The sequence below is a fragment of the Micrasema longulum genome, unplaced genomic scaffold, assembly GCF_059751315.1.
Source record: "Micrasema longulum isolate JH-2025_06_02 unplaced genomic scaffold, ASM5975131v1 h1tg000569l, whole genome shotgun sequence".
Lineage (NCBI taxonomy): Eukaryota > Metazoa > Arthropoda > Insecta > Trichoptera > Brachycentridae > Micrasema > Micrasema longulum.
This window is the reverse complement of record NW_028277765.1, coordinates 166,984-184,392: the sequence shown is the minus strand read 5'-3', so window position 1 is coordinate 184,392 and position 17,409 is coordinate 166,984. Positions and strand designations below refer to the sequence as shown.

The 17,409-nt window shown below is 35.1% G+C and overlaps 1 protein-coding gene across 1 annotated transcript in view; it reads left to right on the top strand.

Annotated features, from left to right (window-relative positions):
• The window catches only part of Bre1 (E3 ubiquitin-protein ligase Bre1), a 29,072-nt gene extending 20,869 nt beyond the window's left edge, over positions 1-8,203 (top strand). Inside the window, exons 12-14 of the mRNA XM_088228176.1 lie at positions 265-649; positions 4,000-4,094; positions 6,007-8,203. Of these exons, the coding sequence (XP_088084302.1) occupies positions 265-649; positions 4,000-4,094; positions 6,007-6,291 (765 nt within the window). The 3' untranslated portion in view covers positions 6,292-8,203. The remainder of the gene's footprint in view (positions 1-264; positions 650-3,999; positions 4,095-6,006) is intronic.
• The last annotated feature ends 9,206 nt before the right edge of the window (positions 8,204-17,409 follow it).

Here is a 17,409-nt window from a genome sequence, read left to right as displayed (position 1 = left end):
TGTTTCGGAAAAAACTTAAAACCCACTTGTTCTCTAAATCATTTGAATAAATCCGTAGCACGTGATAACAAAATAAATTATTTTAATCAAATTACAAATTTAAAGCTTCAATTAAATTAACTTAACAGTAGAATCACCATGTAAAGCGCCCTTGAGGTATTTTATTACGAAAATGGCGCTATATAAGTTATCCACAATAAATAAATAAATTATACGTATTAGGGATCTGGGGGCATTAATATATTTAAATTGATCTCTGTCCAGGAGGAGGAAGCTCTGCTGAACGAGATGGAGGTGACGGGGCAGGCCTTCGAGGACATGCAGGAGCAGAACTCGCGCCTCATCCAGCAGCTGCGGGAGAAAGACGACGCCAACTTCAAGCTCATGACGGACCGCATCAAGGCCAACTCCCTGCACAAGCTGCTGCGCGAGGAGAAGGAGCAGCTGCAGGAGCAGGTGGTGACGCGGGATCAGCAGATCGAGTCCATGAACCTGGTCACGCGGCGTCTGGAGGAGAAGGAGCGCCTGCTGCAGAACACGCTCACTGCCGTGGAGAAGGAGCTGGTCCTGCGCCAGCAGGGGATGGAGATGCACAAGAGGAAGGCTATCGAGTCAGCGCAGTCGGCCGCTGACCTCAAGCTGCACTTAGGTAACAACTTCGTCATCGTTTAAAATTATAATTTAAATGCCATTAAATATTTGTATATTTCCACTTACCGACTTTTCTACGACTTTTCTACGTCTACCGGTTTCGAGACACACCCGTCTCTTTGTCAAGACACCGATGAAACCAACATACCATGCTTTTAGTAGGCAATTTTTACATGCACCGCTTGGATTATGAAAATATTTGATCTTGTGGGGAAATAGTTGAAAAAAGAGGGAGGGGGTGAATGGAGGGGCGTGTGTTTAATAGGTATAGGTTGGCCACTACGGTGGAACACTGTATAATGGGCTTTATCGAAAGGTTGTTTGATTATTGATCAAGAACATTATTTTTTATAGCCTTCCTAATTTGAAATATTTTCATTTTATTTACTTTAAATCCTTTATTATTTGTATGTAAGATTTTAACTCCTCTATCTTTATTGAAGTCGTGATTAAAATTGATTAGGTGATTTGCGTGTTGGTTTGTTTGATGTCCCGACGAGGAGACAGGTGCGTCTCGAAACTGGTAGACATGGACAAGTTGGTAAGTGATTATATACAAATATTTAACGAAATGTTTTACCACAAAGTTAATGCTGTAAATATTAATACAATTTTAATGTTTAATATCGTCATTTAGCTAACAACACCACCTAAGTAAATTTTGTTCTTTTTCCAGGACAATGAAAAAACAGTTTTTTAATTTTTTTATTGAAAGCTCATCTAAAGAGTACGGCCTTTTAATATATTAAAATCTTAGAGTAATAACCTAATGCGAGTCGTAGTACATACAACAGGCTGTAGGTACTTGGGTCGAGAATTGCAAGCGCTAACCGGAACTGTCTGTTACGCATTTATTGTTAAACTAAAAACCAAACTAAAACTAAACCAAAAATTTGTAACACTTTTGCTCTATGTAGCAGAGCTTCAGGGCTTCTCTAGAAAACTATTACTCTGAGATTAAAATGCCATGTTTATCCATAAACTATCACCTTTTAATAACTGAAGTCTTCATTCCTCCTCAATTCAATCAAATTGGCAGTTTTTCATCGTTGCACGGTGTTGTTAGGTAAGCTAGAATGTATGTTTGAGTATAGAATTGTAAAGCGCCCTTGAGGTGAGTTTTTCACAAGAATGCCACTATATAATTCTGCCAAATATTATTATTATATTATATGTATTTATTTAATATGTAATATATTTTCTTTACTAATTTTGTATACTTTGTGGAAATCTGTTATTAGTTCTGAGTTTATACACTATATCTGTTTGTTTACTATAAATATGTATGTAGAACTGTTGATTTCCCAAATAAAATAATTGCCCTTTTCGCACATATAGGGCACAGCATTCACTCAATAATGCAGCGTATTTTGATCATATTATGTTACTCGTACATCATGGTTATACTGGCAAAAAACTTTAACTCTCAAAACCCTGTTTTGAGAATTCAAGCATTTAAGTTTTGTTCCAATTTTACTCTTTTATATCTTATTTAAATACAGTAAGATGTTAAGTGCTCATTTTAGAAGATGTTTTTAATTTTTCCGTTTCTTAATTTTATATTAAGTAAATATTAAGTTATTTAAAGCTTTTAGCTTGAATAAAATTCCCGGTATACGACTTAACCTTAAATTTATTTTCAAAACTACAGATATATGAAATTTAATATTACTTAGTGTATTTTGTCAGTTTGTAGAGCGTTAAAAACTTTACAAAACTGCATCATTAAGTCAAATCCGCATATTTTCGAGTTAACATTTTTTTGCCAGTATACTCACGACATAATGGTAAGGTGATCAGTCTTGAGCTTGAGAGAACAGAAGTCTTTGATAAAAGAACAAAATTAATTAAATGTAATTCTTTTATACTTTCACACTTTGTATATGGATTAATAATTTGGTCGCAGTGTAGTAAACAAACGCAAGAATTAGGCACTTAAAGTGACATTCAATTTTAATAAATATGCTAGAAGTAAAGATTTATATAAAATAAACAAAATGCTTAATTTAGACTAATTAATTTACACAGAACATGTAAAGATGATATTTAGTATTAAATTAAATTTTAACTACAATATTTATCCAAGAAATACAGGAACATCAAATAATTTAACTCACAAACTACCTAGGGCTAACGGAAACAAAAACAGTTTTGTGTATACAGCAATAAAGTTCTACAATTCGCTTTCTCATGACTTAAAAGACAAACAAAACATATACATACTTAAAAACACCTTTAAAAAAAATGCTCTTGCAGCCTATGTGACGAGTGATATGTAATGTTATTTTATCGACTTTAAATAGTTTCATAATATATTATATCCCCTCATACCAGCAGTTTTGCTGATCGGAAATATTTTGTACTAATAAAATATGTAATGTAATGTGTAAAGTAAAATAATGTGTTTTGTCTTAAATAAATAAATAAAAAAAAGGTTCATGTGCCAGTCAGTTGCAATATTTCTGTGAATCACATTGCACCCGCCAGGAATCAAACCCGGGAGCGAAAGAATGGTAGACGAACTCGTCAATCACTACACTACGAGGCAGACATTATCTCTACTCGGAATTAAAGAATACAATTTTCATTGTAATATGGAACCAGAGCCCGGGACAAGTGTCTCTACACGAATCGACAAGAATCCTAAAAAAGAAAACTAGGTATAAATTAATCGGAAATCAGTCCACCTTGTGGTTTATCGATTGAAGTGTTGGCCTACCATGCCTGAGGTCTGGGTTCGATTCCCAACAAGGAATGTAAAGTATTCACCGATTCACTGATCGCGCTGGCGAATGTGTGGTTAGACTATGTATGATAGAGGCTGAGACGAGCATTACCTACAAAATCAAGACAGAAGTGCTGCTTTGGTTTGGACATATAGAGTGAATGGACGGCGAAAGAAAGTGATATGGCATTCTATCCTCGTTTGTTATTATTCAAAGGGATTAATCTCGAGCGTAGATTGGGAAATTTTTAAGGTTTCACATCAAGGAGTAGATATTTACAGGACTTATGACCTATTGGTTGTTTTAAGTGATCAATTAATACTCTATAAAACTCATAATTTTATCCGCTTCTACCACACTCTTATACCTTCTACTCTTCTCTCAGTCTCGTATTAATTTCCTAGCGATGTTGTCATAAAATATTTATTGTAAAGGTAGTTTTTCACTGCACATTGTCTCCGGACTGGCGCACGAAGGGTAAGACCGATCTTGCTTTCGTGTAATAAATGATCGATGTACGCTACATTTTGTGAACTGACGCAGTGCCCGATGCACTATCGGGTGTACACAAGCGGATAATAAGGGGTTTTATGTTAAACTAAATATATGTTTGTTTCCGCAGAAAAGTACCACGCGCAGATGAAGGAAGCGCAACAAGTGGTGGCAGAAAAAACTAGCGCACTAGAAGCTGAAGCGTATAAAACAAAAAGACTCCACGTAAGTCTATTTTTTAACTGTATGTATTTATTTATTATATATACTTCATACAACTGTTCTATAGCCAAATACAACAGTTGTATGAAGAAACATATGTAGTAATTATGTACGAGGTGTGATCAGAAAATAACAGGAATTTTTTGTTTTTTAAAAAAAATATTTATTCTTCTACATTAATGTTGTCGCCTTTAAAATAGTCTCAATGGGAGAACCTAATGAGATATTATGCAATTTTGCCAAGGTTTCTTCCAATCCTCGAAACACTTCTTAAACTCGATCTCTGGGATAGCCTGTAGCTCTTTCAGCGATGCGCTTTTAATTTCATCTATGCTTGTAAAACGACGGCCCTTTAAGGCCTCAGACAAATAAAAACAATGAATACCGCTGAAAAATTTAGCACACTTCTGGGGCATGTATACCAACATAATAAAAACAAATTTTGACAATCAGACTATCCGAACCCGCAAAATTAAAAAATTCCCATTATTTTCTGAACCCACCTCGTATATTATATTATTTCATGGGTGCGTAGTAATGTTGGTTATTGTCCTAGTCAAATACCTCAAGAAACCTCACCTGCAAATGTGGGTCTCTAGTACAAACATATAGTACATTTATACTTAGGTCTACACACGGAACAATCAGTCTGTATTTTAGGACTTAATAAAAACACTCATTTACGTATTTATTAAACTTTAAATAATATTGTACTTTCTTCTATTGAACATTATTTTTAAAAGTATTTTTAATTTCTCATTATGCATATATAATTGTTTTTGGACAAAATATACTTATATAATATTAAAAATAAAAAAAAATGTAAATTTCCTTTTTGTTAAAAAAACATTTAAGTTTGTATGTGAAAATTCTTGATGGAAGTTCATTGTAATTTATTATAGAAATAAAAGACGAGTGATACTTTAATCGACAAATTTGGAATATCACCAGACCAGTCTCGAAGATGTCGCGAAAGCGATGAAACCGGTTACTGGATATTCCAAATTTGTGGATTAAAGTATCACTCGTCTTTTATTTCTATAATAAATTCCTTTTTGTTATCAATAAAAAAACCATCATCAGAAGATACTGCCAAGCCGGGCTAAGTTATAAAATTCCTAAGTCCCAAACTTATTTTTGTTCAATTACAGTCTTTACTTCAGGCCCAAAGTTTTTTTTACATGGATTTTTTTTTAATAACGCAACACTGTACAAATATACAAGTTTTACACATGTATAGATTATTTGAAGTGCTAACAGAAAACCTCACAATATAATTTTTGACCATTTGTGGACTTACGAGTTTACAAGTCAGGGTGATGCATTGTTTTATTGATCTCCTGGACAATTTCTTAAATGTCGCTTAGCAGATATTACTGGTGCAATGACGAAATATAAATTCTTATTGAAGAAAATTATTTTGACCTGACCAGTAACCAAAGCTGCCTCCAAAAGCCGCATTGTTACTCCATAATGCTCCAGGCCGTCCAAATTCCATCGATTCGATAAGTGATGATTTACAAATTATACTCCACGCAATGTGGAACCCACCGGATTATGGCTTTGCCCCAACTGCGTGATAAAGCATACCAGAATGTCGGAAAAAAATCAAATACGTAATTAATAATATACCTACTATGGCTTACAACGTGTGTAAATCACTGTTACATAAAAAAATCTCATTGAACAAAATGCAAAAAGTTTATTTATTTCTTTTAAGATTCCAGTAATCTGAAAATTTGTCAAACCGGACAGGCTCGGTTTTTAGTTGTCCGGATTATAGGTACTATATTTTATATTATTGAACACGAGTGTTTCATATTTATAACATATACCGGCAGCGAGGAGTATAAGCTCGATATGAAGTAATAAATAATACCTCGAATGTTAAACAGTGGTAAATTAACTTCCGCAGGAAGAGTTGGCCATCTTGCGAAGGAAGGCGGAGCGCATGAAGAAGATGGAGATGGCGGGAAGCAGTATGGACGAGGTACTGCTGGAGGAGATCCGAGAGTACAAGGAGACACTCACGTGCCCCTCGTGCAAGGTCAAGCGCAAGGACGCGGTGCTGTCCAAGTGCTTCCACGTGTTCTGCTGGGACTGCCTCAAGACGCGCTACGAGACGCGGCAGCGCAAGTGCCCCAAGTGCAACGCGGCCTTCGGGGCCAACGACTACCACCGCCTGTACCTGTCCACCTAGGGGGGCCCCGCCCAGTGTACTGACACTACACCGCTGGACTCGCTCGCCGCTCGGCTTCAGATCTCCCGAGGACGGTGTTACACGCATATATATATATATACTATGTTAACTATACATAACATATTTATTATGTCTCGTTCTGTTCCGAGTTGCTTCTATTCCGTGTGTTGTATGTCACAGTGGCTCGGTATGCATTCCCGGTGTAATAGTGACTAGTAATCCCGACTACTGCGAGGCGGATAGCGACAGATGAATATTTTTCTACTAATTCTGCGCGTCTAGAGTTATACGTATGTTTAAGGACTCGCCTCGCGCGCTGAGATCACCACCGTACGACAGTGAGTCGTGTGACGGGAACGGCGCAATGGCGAATTGCGCTTCTCGTCGTGAGGAGAATAGTATTTTTCTAATGAAATCTTATTTCCGAAATCATGTCCGGGAATGAGGCGAGCGCCGGACGAGCCGGCGAATCGTGATAAACGGGTAGTTCCTATTCCCCCCGAACGTGTGCGGGAAGGGGCTCGTTGTCACGGCAGTATGACAACAAACATTATATTGTGTTTATGAACTCGGTGTGATTATGTAATATATGTATGACAAGAATTGACATTTGGATGGAATCCATGTTCTAGAGACTGAGAGAGAAGGGTCAAGTTATAGCTACTAGCTAGGGTAGGGTATATATACAAAGTACATCAATCCACACACACACACACACACTCACACACACCCGCTAGGTCAATATTGGAATATTGCGTAACTTTCTTCTGTGTTTACACTCTGTTATTAAATTATTTCTCCTAATACATAATACATACAGTAAGTGTACATATTGATAGTGAAGACGCTTCCGACAGGTGCATGAATATATTTATACGGAATGCCCTCCTACTTACTTATTGATTTCCAATATCCATGTTTTGTTCGGTGGGATATTGCCGGCCGGTGCAATATTCCGGTCCAAGCGAGAGTGGTGCACGTGCGTAGCGAGTCAGTCCGCTCGCCATCGGGACCGAATATTCTCCAATTAATGCCCACTAATTTATCTCTGCTGATTTACTGTGTTTGTATATCTTCACCCCGGGTGTATTATTGCGAGTGCATAGTCGTATTATGATGCGAATAACTCCCGTGGAGTCCGATGTAGTTCGGCTGAGAGTTGCCGCTGCCTTTTACAAATACTCTTCACCCTCGGGTAGCGACAACTCCCGACTCGGCCTGACTGAGCTTAACTCCGTTACTTACAAGATACAACCGGAGCGAAATATTACTTTCATTCCATTCTGGCCATTGTATAAAATGTTCAATGGAAAGTAATTAAATCTTCATTATAAATAAATGTGTTATGGGAACATTTGGAAATCGAATCCCTCGCTGATCCTCCATGGAATAAAAATAAATCTTTCGAAATTGTTATGTGAATATAAAATTTATTTAAAACTTTAGGAATAATTTACTCGGTATCACCCAAAGATAGTAAGTGTATTTGTAATTTAAGACTTCAAAATGTGTTTTATTTTCTGAATACCGATGAATTTTTAAATATGGCATGATGTTGGAAATATTTTTCAATCCTAAAAACGATGGATTATATTACAAGAAATAATGAAAGATATTTCTTTTGAAACAGTATTCTGCAAACATGAATATCGTGTGACATTAATTCACTAAATATATAAATATCTGTATAGTGAGGTGTAATATTTGAATGTTTATACTTTTAGTTTGTGGATTCGAGCAATAGTGTAATTTAACCAAAAAAATAGCATTGAAATTTTGAAACATATTTTCGTACCAATTTTGTTTTCTCTGTGTATACCCGTGTAAAACCATTTTCCGTTTCTTGATTATTTATAATAAATAGTAAATCTAAATTGTCACAAACCAACTAATAAACTGATGATGGTTAAAGTATTTTGTGTTTTAATTCCCCTGTGACTGTTATTACGACAATTGAACGAATATAATGGAATATGAGGCGGTTGTTACAGCAATGGTAGAAAACAGGGTCAGATCTCCGGGGAAGAATCCATAGATATTGAGTCTCAGGTTGTTACGTTCTACTAAATAGCGGAATTTGGACACATCACCCATCGTCTCTCTATCTGCAACAATGCCAAAATATTGTACACAATTATGCTAATTTTTCTATGGAAAAACCTGACACTTGACTTTCTCTTTACCTTGGAGAATATAGAGTTTTCCTAACATTTCAAGAGTTCGAGAGGATTCTGCAACCATAGCTTCCACCGCCATGCAACTTATTCCAATATAAAGTGCGTAGTGCGTAAACCATAGTATAATGGAGAGCAGGTTCAGTTGATTCTATAAAACCAGTTAAATATTCAATATTATGACTAACTACAGTTTATCGAATTGAACTTGTTGACTTGAGTAGCTAATTTAAATAGCGGTTGCTATGAAATAACGAGCAAGTAGTATGTCTAATCACAAAATACTTACTGTAGTAGTGAGATCTTGATTTACAAAGATATTCACAATTATCACGAAAGAGAGAAATGACAGTATGTAGCTAAAAAGCAGCTGAAAAGTTACAAAAAAATATTATTGTTTGAATATTATTTTCTCAAACAAGCTAGTCTCAATCTTAACTCTATGGGTATGTCATGTACATGAAGCTTTACTATAAATATCTAACTTGCATCGTAATTTTTGTAACATAGATTTTGATTTAATAATATAACAATGACTGATTCTCATTTCCACGCTTTGGAGTTATTTATGGAAAAATATTGTTGTTTTTTAATAAACATAAAAATTTAATTTGATGTGGAATAATTTTTCATCTGGATAATATATTAATGCATTACAGATCACCGAAACGGATAGTGAAAAAAATAATTACCGATCCACTGACACGTGTTCTTAATGCAAAAGAATTTTCCACCACTTTTTTATAAGCTTTAATAAGTGTGGAAAAATTTACAACGTTTTTAGATAAATCTTTTCCATACCAGGCTGATAAATAAAGAGAGGTGCGTCTCAGATCTAATTCTCGCATTCGTTCTTGAAGCGAGATGATCTTCGTATGTAAATAATTATTGATCACTTGGAGTCTGGAGTACAAAAAACAAGTATCAACACAAAACTGCAAAAGATAAAGATCGATTATGCACATTTTTACCATTAAGGTAAATTGGAAAAATCCCTTTTTCCACAGAACTGCGTCCAGAACATTGTAATAACAGCATCCAGCAATATAAATCAAATAGAGGAAAGCAATTTTGGATTTCGTATTCGAGTATTGATTGTTTTCTACTTGCAGCATTTTATCAATGACCAGGAAATTTCTATGGAAATCTAGTTTGAGTTTCGAGTAAATGAATGTATCGAAAACAAGGCATATTCCTCCGGAAATCATCTCTGACCACTTCATGGTGAAATAAATTAAAGTCTTTAATCCTAATAAATGTAGCAAAGTCTCCGACAAGCCTTGCAATATTACTAGTACACTGGTAACTAGGCAAAACAGAATCACCAGTACTGTGTAAAATCGCCACGGTCCTCTCAAGTGCACGTTGTTTTGTTCATATTTTACTGTGGAAAATCCTAAAGTCCAATAAAACACATCCATGACAAATATAATGAAATTTGTAATTTTTTCACAAATTATTTTCATTCTAACAATGTTTAGCTATTGGAATCCAGCACTCGAGTAATTGGGGACCTCGTTTATTCATGTGAGTCTACATAATTTGATGAAACTGTCCTGTTGAGCAGCGTTTTCCAACCTTTTAAGCCTGCTGACCGGTGAAAGTCGGAAAACTTTGCTGGCCGGTAATGCAGGTATAAAAACTATATGTAGTATTTTGTTTTTAATATTTATCTTATAACAGGTATAGAAATAATAACAAATGAATTTAAAAATGGGTGAAAAGTATTTCTGCAAATCGGCAGAAAAGCTCAACAGACCAGTACCGGTCTGCGGACCGGCGGTTGGGAAACGCTGCTGTAGAATACATTATATTCCATTTCAATTTATGTACATGTCGTAATACATAATGTTCTGTCAACATTTTCAATGAAAAGCAAATTTTTAGTATAATTGAGTTCAAATTTATTATTTATATGAATGTCGGTCTAAGGTTGTGTCAATCAATAATTATAATATGGTACTGGAGAAAATTTAAGACTTGCGGCAATCACTCCAATCAAATAGCTTTCAAATTATTGCGTGATCGGATCAAACATCTTGAAAAGGTTCGTCACGATTCTTATATTGCCTTCGTGGAAAAGTCCATCAAGAACTCGCCCAAAAAATTCTGGTCGTACATGAAAGCTAAATCCAAATCCGACTGTATTCTTAATAGTCTTGTACTAGTTAATATGCGAGTAAGCCCTGGTAAATTACTTTTCGATACCCATGTTGACAGCATCATAAAAAAGGGTTCACGTGTCCTTGGCCTTGTGATGCGTAGCTCTACGTCGTTCACCATGGCAAAGACACTTAAAATCCTTTGAAGACACTTAGAATCCTGCGAAGCAACTTGGAATATGCATCACAAATATGGAATCCTCTATGTACAATGTGCAGATATCACACATTGAAAATATATAAAAGAAATTTGTCAAGTATATGTGTTTCCGGTTGAAACTTGATTTTAAATCCGACCAATACATTCAAATACATCACCATTACCTCTGCAAAAACGTCGCAAAATAGTTGATACATTATAATTTATCTATTAAACATTGCTTCTGGTTTAATTGACCGTCATGAACCATTAATGTTCCTCAGAGTTCTCAGGATAACCTTCTTCTTTTTACTTCTCCTGTCTCGTCTAATTATAAGCTAAATTCGTATTTATGGCAAACCTTTAATATTTTAATGTAATAATAAAATTATCAAACATATATTTATTTGCGAATAATCATAATGATGTGCGCCGTTTGCTTTTGAAATAGTAGTAGTGTAGTGTTTTTTTTCATTCTTTTCTTTTGGATTTTGATCATTGTTTATTTAATGTTTGAGTATATTTTAACTTACTGTGGTGCTACTCGTGAAAACCTGTTAATTGGCTTATTTGTTATTTATTTTGTTTTTTATATATGATAAATGTAGCTTTTGGCTATCCGAATAAAGAATAAATAATGAAATTAATCAATTATATTTCAATATTTTACTTGATAATTTTTAGAGCAATAATATTTCAAGCATAATATATTAAATTATATAAATATGTACATATATATCTAAGGGGTGGGTTAGGGAGATAAAAGGATTACCTTTTTCCATTTTCAAATATTTTCTTACTTCCAAAAACGGAATATGCAAGTCAGGGCATTTACAGAGCTTATGATTTATTATTACTCAGTTCACACAAGGTAGTTGTAGTGTGATATGAACTTTAGATTTTCTGTAAGGAAATAAATGACACAATATTCTTCAAAAACTATATTTTATTTACAAATTTACAATGTTGACACAGCTTAATTAGGTTTCACATTAAACGGGGTTATTTCATTCTTTGATATTAATATATTTTTTTAACAATTCTACGTTTCAAGTAAATATTATATCTATAAACAAACTCATATTTGAAGGGTCCACTAGAGAGCTATAGTTTCAGATATATGTGTATTTTAAAAATACATTCTTCAAGTTCTCAAATAAGAATGCAATTGACTGCAGAGCAACACTGTTGACATAACTTTAAAAGTATATTATTGTACTTGTAAAAGAAAATGTTTTTTTTAAAATGACCATAGGTCATCTTTATATAAAATCGGATCTCCTCCAGCAGTACCTCGTCCATACTGCTACATTGTCAAATTTTGTACGGAGTTTGCCACAAGATAAACGATTCATAACAACAGACAGAAACACGATTTTTTTATTCTGTATTTCAATATATTGTCGTGATCGTAGAACAAACTTTCTTTTATATTTGATCTTGAAAAGTTATATAAAGGCTTTATATTCCAGATTTGGAAAAAAGGAAATATATATATAACTAACCCGAGTATCAAATTATATACTTTTGTCCTTAATAAGTTCTGGTATACCTAGAGTCAAAAATTTTTTTTAACCGCTCTCACGCTCTCCTCTCTCATCTCAAGAAAATTACATGCGTCGTTGTTCTACGATCATGATCATAGTAGATTTAAAGTGGAAAAGGCACTTATTTCATATTTTTGCAGATGTATGTGCCGTTTGGAAAGTCTCAAAAGCGTTTGCATTAAATAATCAGGTGGATTGATACCTTTCCTGCCAATAACCTCCCATTAAATTATTTATTTATTTATTGTGGATAACTTATATAGCGCCATTTTCGTAATAAAATACCTCAAGGGCGCTTTACATGGTGATTCTATTGTTAAGTTAATTTAATTGAAGCTTTAAATTTGTAATTTAATTAAAATAATTTATTTTGTTGTCACGTGCTACGGATTTATTCAAATGATTTAGAGAACAAGTGGGTTTTAAGTTTTTTCCGAAACATCACTTCACTTTCACAGCCTCGCACCTCTGCTGGGAGAGCATTCCATGCCATAGGGCCTGCGACCGCAAATGCGCGCTCACCAAATTTAGTGCGCTGTTTGCGTAGAGGTATAATAACTTTTCCTCTCGCCGTAGACGTAGCTGATCTAAGCGTGAGACGCCTATATATATGTGAATATATATATGAATCTTAACTTCATATATATTTCTTAATGGATTTATGTGAACAGTCTATCTCAGTGAACTCTTCATTTGACGATACATACAATGTGAATACATGTTCATTAATGGAGGAGAAGATAGTAAATAATCCGAGACAAAAGGGGGGATAAAGGTTAATTCAGTGAGGAAGTTCAGCGTTTTTATTATTTGTCAGTCATTTATTATCAGCGCTATGATTTTTAAAAGTTTTGTAATTTTGAAATTACTCCGCCAATTATGTCACAAGTTCTAGTCGGTGAATTCTGTCGATTGGCGAGTTGGCATCCCGGAAACTGAAAATCTATCACAACACTATCATCGGTTGATTCGGAAGAACTTGTGACTTGTTTTTTTCATACGTTTTTGAGATACTTCTAATTCATTTCAATCAAATTCCCCAATGTTTACCGCGTGTAAGAAAATATTTTTTATAAAAAAATTCCCATAGCACTGAACTTCCTCATTGAGAATGACCTTCTCGTACATCATTATGCATTATTACACCAGATTATAAGACAATTATGTTCCTAGCCGTCCTAAATTTTAGAATATAGATCTATAAGTATTGTGATTTCATATACATGACAAATAACAATAATTTTCTTAAAATGATAAGCTCTGATTAATAGAAAGCGCATAATGTGCGAGGAGATCTCCATAAGATACATAATAAGTAGTTGTTTCAATTATCTTTTTCAAGATATCAAATGTTCACCCTCTTGAGGATGTTACAAAATGTGACGTACATAAAATATGTACACGGATTGTAAGTTTGAAGTAAAATCAGATTATTTTTTTATTTTCATTCAGTATTTGATGAGTCAGGTCTCCATGGTACAAAATAGGAACTAAATCTATATTATGAACAAGGAAGAACAAATCGTGGGTATACTGGCAAAAAACGTTAACTCAAAAATATACAAATTTGACTTAATGATGTAGTTTTGTAAAGTTTTTAACGCTCTACAAACTGGCAAAATACACTAAGTCATATTAAATTTAATATATCTGCAATTTTAACATTTTTTAAAAATAAACTTAAGGTTAAGTCGTATACCGGGTATTTTATTCAGGCTAAAAGCTTTAAATAATTTAATATTCACTTAATATAAAATTAAAAAACGGAAAAATTAAAAACATGTTCTTAAATGAGCACTTAACATCTTACTATATTTAAATAAGATATAAAACAGTAAAATTGGACCAAAAGTTAAATGCTTGATTTCTCGAAACCGGGATTTGAGAGTTAAAGCTTTTTGCCAGCCAGTATACCCACGAAATATAATACATAATATTACATGTATTATTTATTTACCAACCATTATTTTGATTTTCAAGTAGGAATATTTTTAACTGATATTGTGTTTAACCACAATGTAATCGATGCTGATAAAACACAAAAAATAATATCACATCAAAATAATTTATTTATATTTTAAACATTCGTAGTTTGGATTTTAAAATATTACATATTTGAACATTTCCTTTATAAAAATGAACATTCCTTCTCATTAATTTATGTGCCATAAAATTGTGTGTAAAATTAATATTTTAGAAATATGTTCTAATGGTGGGAAATGTTCCACACATTTAAATCTATATCAGGGTTACCTCAATAGTTGATAATATAAATGTAAAATAATACTACAGGTGACAGTCTAAAGAAACATAGTAGAAAAAAAAACCACATGAAAGTAATGTTTTTAAATGAAAAATTAAGCCTTGGACCTCGTGTATACAGCGCAATGTACTAAACACCGCAACAATAAAGCAAACAAACGTACAAGAGGTATAAACACCCACTGTATAACGATATATTTTTTCATTATAATAAAAAAAAACAGTATTTTACATTATATTTAACAACCTGAAAAAATGTATTAACACTTCATTCAAAACTCTAAACATACGAGATCTTTCGCAATATAAGCTCCACGAGTGGGCTTACAAAAATCATTAGAAGGCAAATGCGACACACTTCATAGAAAAAAACATTAGTGTGTAAGTAATTTTGGTCAATAATAAGGTAAGCGCGGGGGATATAACGCGGTCGGGGATATGACGCGTTTTCGAGATCTCGCAAACTCGGCCTACTAGTGACGGAAAGGTATTGGGGAATGATAGTACCGACCATTGCCACCAGATGAAGCGTGTCTAAGTTAGTGTGCAGTGAACCGTCGTGGAAAGAGGGCCTGTTTTGTGCGCAGTTTTGCAGGTAACAACATGTGAAATTTCATCGCATAAATTTTAAAGCTTGTTAATTTGTTTTCTTTCTATGTTTTTATTGGTTTCGTATATTTTACGTTATCGCGCTGTCTTTAAAATCAATAATATGACTTGTATATTTACATAGCCCTCATCGCTTACTATTTGCTATTTTTTACTTAAAATGCCGTCAAATTGGGGATATGACGCATTGTGGTTGCGGGGGATATGACGCTCGTCATATCCCCCACATAATATTTGTGGTAATACTAACTTGTTTTTAGATATGCCTAGCTACAAGTCTAAGAACCTACGGGGCTGCTGGACTGAAGATAACCTTCATGCCGCTTTCAAGGATGTAGCAGGCGGCTCTTCAGTGAGGGGGGCAGCTAAAAAACATGGGATACCGGAAAAAACCCTACGATTCCGTCTCAAAACAAAGAACAGCAATAAAGGCAAGCTCGGGCAACCTCCTGTCCTTGGCTTGGACGCAGAACAAAAATTAGTGGTTCATATCAAGAGACTGCAGGCTGCCGGGTACGCCCCAACAAGGGATTCACTCTGCCGAATGGCTTTCAACCTGGCTGGACAAATGGGCCGAGCTTCCAGCGCACATTTCAACGTAGAGAAACGCAAGGCAGGAAGGGGATGGTTTAACGCATTTCTCAAACGAAATCCATCATTGGCAATTCGAAAAGCACAAGGAGTGTCTATGGCCCGCACGGATGGCATGATAAAGGAAGAAGTGAATAATTATTTCACTTTGCTAAAAACAACGTTAGACTCATTGAACCTCTTGAACAAACCAGCAAATATTTACAATGTAGATGAGTCAGGTCTACAGCTGAACAACCCTCCGCAAGAAGTCATAGCAGCCAAAGGCAGCAAATCAGTTCAAGTTCGGCAGTCAAAAGAACAAGGTGAAACAGTCACAGTTGTTGCCTGTTGTAATGCAGAGGGAAGCTTTTTACCGCCTTACGTAGTCTTCAAAGGCGTTTACAAGCAACAAGTGTGGCTCGATAATATGCCTAACGGATCGGAAGTGGTAATGGGTGGAAAATCAGCCTACATAAATGAAGAGCTGTTCAAGAATTGGCTGGAAAACCATTTTATCCCAAGGAAGACAGCTGGTCCATGCCTATTACTACTTGATGGTCACGGATCACACACTAACTCGCCTGACATATTAGAGAAAGCGTTGGAAAATGACGTCCACTTTCTTTGCCTTCCCAGCCATACGACGCATTACTTACAGCCTCTTGATAGATCGTTTTTCAAACCATTGAAGGCCTATTATCGAAGTGCTGCTATAGAATGGGGAAATGCAAATCCTGGAAAGAAGATAGAGCGCAGGCACTTTGGCCAACTTCTACAAAAAGGCTGGTCTCAAGCTGCAACAATGTCTACGGGTTCGGCAGGCTTCCGGGCCTGCGGTGTGTTTCCATTCGCCCCCTCATCCATTCCCGATTACGCCTACTTACAAGGAGCCCCGGAGTCCAACTCTATGCAAAAAGACGACGAAAGTGATGGCTTTGACTTGGGTCCTCAACCCAGCACATCCAATTCGGGTTCACACACCCCAAAGAAAAAACCCACTGAAACCCACTCTAATAAAACCACAGAAGTGACTCCTACAAAACTCTTAGAAATCGTGTCACCAGTGCCAAAGAGTGCTACTCCTGCCGTGGCGAAAAATAAACAGCATGCTCAGCTTTTGACAACGCCTGAAAATATAGAAGCTAAAAAGGCCAAACGAGCAATCAAAATTGCAAAGCAGCAGAAGACATTCAAGCCTCGAAAGCCGGCAAAAAAGAAGATCCCTTTGGAAGAAGAATTACCATCATCATCTGGAGGCGAGTGGGATGAAAAATCTTCCAAGGATGAAAGCTTAGATGAGGTAGATTTTCTCGAATGTGTAGAAACTGTTAACGTCGACGAATACGTGTTGGTTGAGTTTCCAGGAAAAAGTAAACCATTGTATTATGTGGGTGTAGTCGTTAGCATCAATAATGATGGCGTAGAAGTTAACTTCATGAAAAAAGGGGAGGTACAATTCATCTTTCCATTAGCCGAAGACATCAGCATTGTCAAAATGGAACAAATTAAGAAAATCATGCCGAAACCTAATGTTCGTCGCGGACACTTCAATTTTGCAGTAAAATTCCCCAACACCGTGTCAGTTGTGTAGTATGTATATTATGAATAAAATTTTATTAAAAATTGAAGCTTTAATTTTTTAAAAATTTGAG